Source organism: Leptosomus discolor, chromosome Z, assembly GCF_034619465.1.
Source record: "Leptosomus discolor isolate bLepDis1 chromosome Z, bLepDis1.hap2, whole genome shotgun sequence".
NCBI classification, from domain to species: domain Eukaryota; kingdom Metazoa; phylum Chordata; class Aves; order Leptosomiformes; family Leptosomidae; genus Leptosomus; species Leptosomus discolor.
The window spans coordinates 30787915-30796970 of record NC_141419.1 but is presented as its reverse complement, the minus strand read 5'-3'; the positions used below and the strand labels follow the sequence as shown (position 1 = coordinate 30796970).

Here is a 9056-nt window from a genome sequence, read left to right as displayed (position 1 = left end):
GGGCGCCGCCGGGCCCGCCTCCGAGCCCAGAGGCCCCGCTCCTCAGCCCCGCCCGCCCCACGCTCCCGCCGCAAAGGCGGAGTGCACGACGGAGGCTGCGCGCGTGGCCCTGCGGTGTATACGTAGCGCTTCCTTACAGGGCGATACGCTTTAAAGACAGCGCTGTCGACCAGTGGAATTCTTGCATCTAGGAATCGGGGGCGGGATTTCCTGGCGAAGGGGCAGAGGGGTGAGGCTGGTGTGGGTCGGCGGCGGTAGCGGCGCTGGTGCTGTCGTTGTTATGGCTGCTGCTGCCGCCGTATCTCCGGCTGATAAGGAGAGGTAAGGTGGGCCGTGCTCTCCGAGGCAGCGGCAGGCCTAACTGCTGCCCTCACGTCGGAGGCTGCCGGCACGGCCTCGGGGCGGTGGCGGGGCGGGCGGCTGCCTCCGCTCCCGGTGCCGGGCTGGCAGCCCGGGCGGCGGAAGGGCAGGCCAGCTCGGGGCGGCGGGAGGTGGGCCAGGCCTGCGCCCCTGATGACATTTCCAGGTACGCACGATAATTTCGTCGTGGCGTGTATAACGTGGCCGCGCGGCGAAGCTGGTGGAGCAGGGGTGCTGAGCTTCCCCGGCCGGTCCCCGTCGCGGTGAACCGGGGCTGGTTCCCAGAGGCGGCAGTCCGTGTGCGATGCAGCAAGGCGAGGGACCGGCAGCGGGGGCTTATGTTGGGCCGGGGTCACACAGGGCGGTTATTACGATGCTCGTGTTGAAGTGGGAGGTTGAGATTCGGCAGTTCCTGATTCCGGGGTGCTTGAAGCTGTGCCGTTCTGTCATTCTTTTGACGTATCGTGTCATTTAAAGCTCAGAAAAGGCAAAAGGAGCAAGAGGTGGTGGTGGTCAGTGTAGTACGTTGATGGCTGTGAGCATCAGTAATGAGGCTGAAAATTGCCTCTGCAGAGTCTGCCACTTGGGCAGAAGTGTTCCTTGGCTTGTGAAGGGGACTGTAGCTAATGGGAGAAAATACCAGTGAAAAGGTAATTAGGGGGAGAAGAGTAATAAGAGTTGAAATGACTGAGGCTAGTTTTAGAGGCAGCAAGACATGTTTCCTGGGAAGCAGTAAAGATCAGTGATCCTTGTCAGTCTCCAACTAACAGAACATTAGCCTGCTCCAGATTATTTGCTCACTTTCTGCTTCTCTGTTTTGTTATGCTGTCATCACTGGTTATTCAAATGTAGGCATTCTTCAACCTCTCCTTGTAGGCCTCAGCTAGTTGTTTTTTTAATTGTTTAATAAGTATAATTGAGGTTCCATCACTCCCGTCCCCTGTATGTGCTTGACACATTTAAATCTACTGAAAAGTCTTAAGCAAATGTCTAAGTATAGTTTTTTAGAGGCTTTATAACTTACCCAAATCTGTGTTCTTCTCTGTGTGAACAGGGAGGAAAAAAGAAAAAAAAAAAAAAGATAAATCCTTAGTGAAAAAAACCTGCTTCTTGTTTCTGTCAAGAACTTAGTCAGCAGTTAGTGTACTACAACCTCTTCAAGAAACCTTCTTTAATTCTTTTCAGGGAAATATGTATGTTTCCTTCTAGTTCATGAAATGGGTCATTCTTTCAGCCTTCTTTTTTTCTCAAGATCGATAGCGCCATCCTTTGTACACACAGTGCCACAAAAAGCAGTGTCATGCAGGGAACATTTTAGCCAAATGGTCATGCAGTGCCCTGGATAACTCAAAATGGGCTAAGCTGCTATGGGAACATCTGTGTTGTAGCCATGAGATTTATTTTTTCTTTTACTAGGAAAATAGCGCATAAGCAATTACAGTGTTGTTACTATTCAGTTAAACTCACTGTTTTCTCTTTTTAGATTCATCTGCATTTATCCAGCATATTTGAATAACAAGAAGACCATAGCAGAAGGAAGAAGGATACCTATAGAAAAAGTAATTTTGTGGGTGGCAGGGAAATATGATGTTTTGTTTTGCTACGCAGTAGTGTGTTGAGAGTTGGAAAATAAATATCAGAGCTGTTGATCTTTCCTATTCCTCATGGAAAGTAGCTCGACTACTGGAAATTACAGTGTATTTGAAGATAACACAGTGTCAGCATGTGAATTTGGTAGCAGGGCACTGGGTTTAAGTGTCTGCTTTCATGTAAGCAGTACTTTTGGCAAGCAAGTGAAGTCTTGAGAAACTTTATGCACTCAACCTCCTACATAAGGAGTTTGCCAAACTTGAAAGTGACGCAGAAAGGAATAGCTAGCTAATAATTGTGTTTTGGTGACTGACTATATATGTGTATATTCTATGCCCTGTCAGAGAGAACATGCATATGGCACATAGACATGGTAATTGCTGTTGCTTTTCTCTCTAGGAACACTTTTTGATCTTCTCACTCCCTTATAATATTTTTAACAAGCAGTGCTGGGAATATAAAGGGCTTTTCTCACTGCTTAGGTTTGGGGTGTTTTTCTGATAATAGTTAAAAATAAAATCTTTCTTGAGCATGCAATTTGCCAATCAAAGATCCATCCTTTGGGAGGAATCTGCTGCCCTGTGCTGAGAAAGTTTCTACTCTTTTCTCTTTCAATCCTTGCTATAAGTTTGCTGTTGCTGATTCATGGCTTTGAGGGTTTTTTTTTCTAAATATAATAAATGTTATTTCATTTGAATTACTTTTCCTAAACAATTCTTTTACTTCGTTTCCCTGTCCTAATTAATTGTCTCATCTGTTTCCTGTTTTCGTGGTGTCTTAGCTTTTTTAATGTTTTCTAGACCATAGGAGCACTCACAGATGAACTTCTGCAGTAGATTTGTCATTATTTGAATGATTCTTCTCTTTCCTCATCTGCTTTTTCTGGTTATAGAGTATAGGGTGGGAAACTGCTAACTATTCCTGTATAGGTAGTTGATAATTGAAAAATAATTAACTGCAACACATTGTTTCAACAGGCTGTTGAAAATCCCACATCTACAGAAATCCAAGATGTATGTGCAGCAGTTGGATTTAATGTTCTATTAGAGGTAATTTAAAAAAAAATAACAAACACAAACTTTGTATCATATATCTGTTCTTCTTTCATTATATGTTTTCTTATAGACAGGATAAGTTACAATTGAGAAGGTTTTGTTATCAGCCAAGATACTTGCTTGCTTTGAGAAATAACTGACCATAATGACGAAGTGAATGTTGGAAAACTGTATGTAAGGCAGGAATGCCACTTCTAAGCTTATAAAAAGATGACTTTTTAACTGTGCTTCTGAGAAGACTATCCTAGATGCTTAAAAGTGTGTCAGAATAAAAGCTAATTTTGTAAGCTGCAACTCTGAAAATTAAGTTTTAAAAAGGCATATTGTTAATGAAAGGTGATTACCTTTTGGAATGAGTGTCCTATAGGAACAGGATTCTACTGCTTGGGATGTTCGGAGTCCTTTGGAGTTACATTTTAGCCGGAGAATGTTCATTTTTTTACTGCAATACCTGCTTGCTCTTTAAGTAGTTTAAGTTGGTTACTTTTTTCTTAGGGAGTGAGTCTGGGTTTCTAATGACACGATGTTTTGCAATTTGTTTTCTGAAGTAATTATTCATTTAAAATACAGTTGAATTTTTAAGAGTTCAGGTCCTTATTGAAGAGTGTGACTGGTATGGTAATACCAATACAAAATCACTTTGATTTTCGGAAGTCGTCAAATATATTCCTGTTTATGCACACCAGCCTGTGAAATAGCCAGTACCACTAAGAAACCTGTGACATTTTAACAAAAATGAAGGCTGTGAGTATCCAAAAGCAGTGGGCCTGAGACTCTAGCCTGTGACTCTAGGTGTCCAGAAGGGTTTGTGGCTGTAGAGATGAAACAAAAACCTGTGTGATGGCTTACATCTGTTCAGAATTCCAGGCTGCTAAGACTTAGATCAATTGCCTGACAAATTTTGCAGAAAATTATTCAAGTACTTTTATAATAAGTTTCTCTTCTTGTATGATAGAAGAATAAGATGTATCCTAGAGAGTGGAACAGAGATGTGCAGTACAGAGGTAGAGTACGAATCCAGCTCAAACAAGATGATGGCAACCCATGTCTACCTCAGTTTCCAACACGTGAGTAGAGTACCTGGGTTAGGCACTTCAGCTGTTAATAAAACAGAGAGACTTTGTTTATTATGTTATGTTACCAGCTTGTTTAACCAGTTTTACTTTTACAACTTTACATTAACTCTCTTTGCCTGTATAAGTCAACCAAATCAAGTTGGGGTGTGAGCATTGAGCAGAGTTTGTAAAATGCTGTTGTCTTTACTGCTGCTGGTTTTTCAGCAGCTGCACTGAAGGGGATTGTGAGTAATGTTGTGTGATATGTTGAACAAAGCAGCTATTCAGTCTTGGCTTACTGTTTTGTTGACACATAAAACAGAGGATTTGGTATTAAAATGGCTAAATTCCACCTTTTTCTTAGGTTACATACATCAGCTAGGCATCAGTATGGTACCAAATTGATAAAATCCAATGCTGAGTTCAGTTGAGTTTTCTGCTGGCTGTTTTCATAAAACGAAGCAGCTTCCTTTAATGAAATAACAGGAATAGTTCACCTTGAACGACAAGTAATTTAGTTGTTTGCATTTTTCCTGAAAATTAATTAGTGTGTAAGAAGGAAGCAAATATACATCTGAAGAAGTATATACCTTAAGGAAAGAGCAAGAAGAATACTAAATCTAGAGGAGCATGAGAGTGCTGATGGTCAGAAGATGATGTAAAACCATACTCCTGCTGGAAGACAGCAGTGCCTTTCTAAAAATGCTTGTTGCTTTTGTCTGGTTGTTCTGTCCCAGATACTTTAGGCCATTAAGAGGTGAAGGAAAAGAGTAACAGGAAGGATGTAGCTACTTTGGAGATTGTCAGGTTATGTGCGTGTTCCAGTGTGCTCTGACATTTATCAGTCCTGCACTTTTTTAAAATTTAAAAAAAAAAAAAAAAATTGAGTTTTTCACAGACTCCTAGCTACATAGGGGAAGGAAGCAGAATTCCTAGGCTTTATGTCTGCTTTAATGCAGTCTAAAGTAGGGTTGTGTTGTGGTTTAGGCCCACCCAGACAGCAACTAAACATCATGCATCCTCATGCTCACTCCTACCCCCTGCCCCAGTGGGGTGGGGAGGAGAAAATATAACAAAAGGCTTAAGGGTCGAGACAAAGGACAGGGAGGGCTCACTCACCAACTGTGAACACTGGCAAAAAGACAGGTTCAACTTGCGGATAATGACATCTATTTAATTTAAACAACAGCACAAGCACCAATTTACCAATCAAATCGGAGTGGTATAGTGAGAAATACAACCAGATGTTAAAAACACCACCCCCCCCCGACCCCTCCGGTCTCCCCAGGCTCAGCTCTGCTCCCTCTTCCCCCCCAGCAGCGCAGGGGGCAGGGAATGGGGGTCACAGTCCGGCCGGCACAACGTGTCCCCGCTGCTCCTTCCCCCTCAGGGAGAGGGGCCCTCGCAGCCCTCCCCTGCCCCACCGCGGGGTCCCTCTCCCGGCAGACAGCCCTCCAGGGACTGCCCCAACGCGAGTCCTTCCCGCGGGGCCGCAGCTCCCCAGAACCCCCCAGCGCGGGGCCCTCCCGGGGCTGCCGCCCTCCCACCGACGGGCGGCTCCAGCGCGGCCGCAGCCGCGCTCTGCTCCGGGCCCGGTCCCTGCTCCTCCGGCCCGGGGCCCTCCGCGGGCTGCAGGGCGACCTCTGGGCCACCGCTGGGCTGCAGGGGCTCAGCCGCCACCCCACCGCGGGCCGCAGGGGACCCTCTGCTCTGGCACAGCTGCCCCTCTCCTGCCTCACTGACCGGGGGTCTGTATGCTTGTTTGTCCCCCGTCTCTCCTCCACTCCAAGGCTAGCCCAACAAGTTTTTCTCTTCTTAAATATGCTATTGCTGATTGGTGTTGATTGGCCTGGCCTTGGCGAGAGGTGGGTCCAATTTGGAGCTGGCGGAGCTTCTAGAAGCTTCTTATAGGAGCCAGCTCTGTAGCCCACTCCCCTATTACCAAAATCCCACCAGACACACACTGGACACAGGCTGGAGTTTCTAACTTTGAAAATGATGCAAGTGTTCTTAACGTAGTAGACATGCACTGTTTTCTCCCTGTATTTTTAGGTAAATCAGTGATGCTGTATGCTGCAGAAACCATCCCCAAACTGAAAACAAGAACACAAAAGATGGGAGGTAGTGATCAAAGTCTTCAACAAGGAGAGGGAGGCAAGAAAGGTAAAGGGAAGAAAAAGAAGTGAGCTCACATCTGGAGTAATTGTTACATTGTATAGTTGTACTTAGGACAAATGTGGATGGACGTGTTACTTGGTGCCATTTTGAAGTGAAAGATACAAGCAAAAAATAAACAGGTGAAGCTGAATAGAACTGGCTGCTTTTCTTGGGACTGGAATGCATGTAGCTGCCTTGCATCTGTGTAACAATAAATCTGCCTTCACACACAACCTGCAAGTCTGAAGCTAGCATCCACTTTTAAAAGTAGAAGACCTAAGCAAATGGGGCAGGTGGGAGACTTACTCTTTCCACGAGAAATATGCAGCTTCTGATAAATAAATATTCTTATGCAGGCTAGATATCAGAAAACTGGTTGCCTTAGTAAACATTTATCTATGCTAGTGAAGTGATTGTCTTAATTCTGGAGGGTCTTTGTCACTAACACAAAAATGTAAATCAAAATTATGGCTCTGTACGCTTCCCTTGCTAATAATCGTTCACAATTGTCAAATATACTAATAAAGGTGATGTTAATTTTAAAAAATGTAATCTTACAGAATAGTTTTTCCAGCAGTATTAATTTTTCCTCCATAACTTGTTGTAAAGAAGGCAGTGATGTATATTGTAATAGTAACATCATACAGTTTTAAGAAAGTTTGAAACAAATAGCTCCCTTTTGTGTCTTCTGTAACATGGGTTACTCTATCCTGTTTGGGGTTCTTGTTTGAGAGCTTATGAAACGTACCTTTGTATTATACCTGTCAAATACTATTTCAGATGTCTGAGGCTTGTGAGCCATTGCCATTAGCTGTGGCAGAGCTGGTCACATTCTGCTTCTCCTCAAGAGGGGTACTGCATGCTCGGGCAAATTGGGATGGCCACCACGGTGCTGCACGCAGGCCCTGCCCCAGTTGGAGCGGCAGCTGGTCCCGGGGTCCCTCAGGCCTGGGGTGCTGGGTGCCTTCGCTGAGGGCTGCAGGAGTTGTGTGTGCGCTGTGAGCTCGGGGTGCGGCTAAGGAGTTAACACCCCCACTCCTTATCCTCAGCTCTGCCCAACCTACCACAGAGCAGAAACATGGCTGCGCAGAGCAATGCTCAACGTTACAGTGCTTATCTGACCCGCTGTCTCCACAAGTTCTGCCTGGGCTGCATTGTGCGATGGGCAGAGAGGAACATGTTGTGCCCCCTTTGCAGGCCATCAACGCCATCATTTACTCTGTGTGGTCAGAGGAAGATTTTTTTTGGAGGTCTTTCTTAAAGAGCCCTCAGATCAGTTGGTTGCTGACCACCAGGACGAGCAGGGGGCTGTGGAGCCAGTGCCCAGGGCTTATGTGGCTGGGCAGGCCTGTTGCAGGACTCTTTGGAGTTCCTCGAGCCCCTGCTGCCCTGGCTGAACGAGGAGCTCTCGGTGCTGTACTGGGGCCGCTGGTGGGAGGTGGCTGCAGCACAGGGCACCATCCTCCTAAATCTGTGCTGCCACAGGCAGGACGAGGAGGCCCTGGTCTGGGAGCTGCAGCCATTCCTGCAAGACTAGACAGTGACTTTTGTGTCACTCATCACTGTCGCCGCAGACCAGTACAGCCAGCAGATCTTGTGACAGCTGGACTTCCCAGGCTCCCATGCTGCTAAGGAGCAAAACAAGCCCTCAGCCACCCCTGGCCCTGCCGCCTCTCCAGGGGGAACTCCTGCCCCCAACCCCAGAGCACAAGAGGATCCCCACAAGGACCTGGGGCAGGCGGTGGCAGGTCCCTCTGCTGCTGGCCAGGACAGGGACTGCTCTCCTAGGGAACCGCAGCGCCCTGTGAAAAGGAGGGCCAGCGGCTCCCAGGGCTCTTCATCACACAAGAGGCCATGCTGCTGACAACACTAGGGTGCCTCAGAAGCCGGTGAAAGCAGGGCCTGGCCAGCAGCTGGGGTATGCGCAGGCCCCCAAGGGGACTTGGAGGTGCTTGTTAATGAGTGAATTAAGAAAGAAAATAAAACTATAAACCTCAGGAGAAGTCTTAGTCTCTCACTACAAGTAGTGCAGCTGGCATAGCCATTGCTGCCACTCGTGATGCTTTCTCCTCCTCCTGGTGCTGTACACACCTCCCCCCTCAAGTGTCTGCTGCAGCTTCCACACTGTTTATCATAGCTTGCCCTTAGGCCCGTGTCTTGGTTTGAAAAGACAGGTGTCTGTGGAGGAAGGCAGGAGCCTCCCTTGAAATGGAAAGTGCAACCCCCTTCCCTCCAAATTATTATAATTTTGAAATTAACGGGCATTCAGGCAAAGATATGGGGAATAGGAATAACAGTTCTTTACTAACATATATATATATATAACACAAGGCAGGGAAAAACAAACAACCCACTGGTTTACACTGACAGAGTCAGAAATACAACCTGACACCCTGTTAGGGTGGCAGTAGCAGTCCGATAAGATGCTGGCTGCAGTCCTCCTGAAGTGATGGATGTAGTGCTGTTGAAGTAGCTATCAGGTAAAAGAGTCTGGTCTTCCTCCGAAGGTCCAGTGGTAGGTAGGTAGCTCTTGTCCTCTGGAACTCCAGTGGGGGGAAAAGCTCCTCTGGGAATCCAGTGGAAGAAAGGCTGCTAGGGTGTTCAAAATCTCCGTTTTTATTTGGCATGGACTGCTTGGCTCCTTCCCCCCCCTCCCCGGGCGGAGCATCTCACAATGGGATGGGGAGTCGTGAGGCAGTTCCTTGACGGGCCATTAACAGGAGATAGCCCAGGAGCGAGTTATCGATGGGTCAGGCGATAAGGCATTGTTGTGCCCATTAACAGGAGATAGTCCAGAGGGGGGAGGCAGGGAGCACCGCCCCACCTGGTCTCAACAGCT

General features: G+C 46.8%; 1 protein-coding gene across 2 annotated transcripts; it reads left to right on the top strand.

The window, feature by feature from the left end:
- The first annotated feature begins 244 nt into the window (after positions 1–244).
- SRP19 (signal recognition particle 19) lies at positions 245–6782 on the top strand. 2 transcript variants are annotated; one of them, XM_086479735.1, is made up of 5 exons: positions 245–321; positions 1844–1919; positions 2928–2999; positions 3961–4072; positions 6113–6782. In XM_086479735.1, the coding sequence occupies exons 1-5, from the start codon at positions 281–283 to the stop codon at positions 6244–6246; spliced, it is 435 nt and encodes a 144-aa protein (XP_086335861.1). In that variant the 5' UTR covers positions 245–280; the 3' UTR covers positions 6247–6782. The 2 variants fall into 2 exon arrangements, with proteins under 2 accessions (XP_086335861.1, XP_086335862.1); XM_086479736.1 differs by lacking the exon at positions 2928–2999.
- Positions 6783–9056: the final 2274 nt, after the last annotated feature.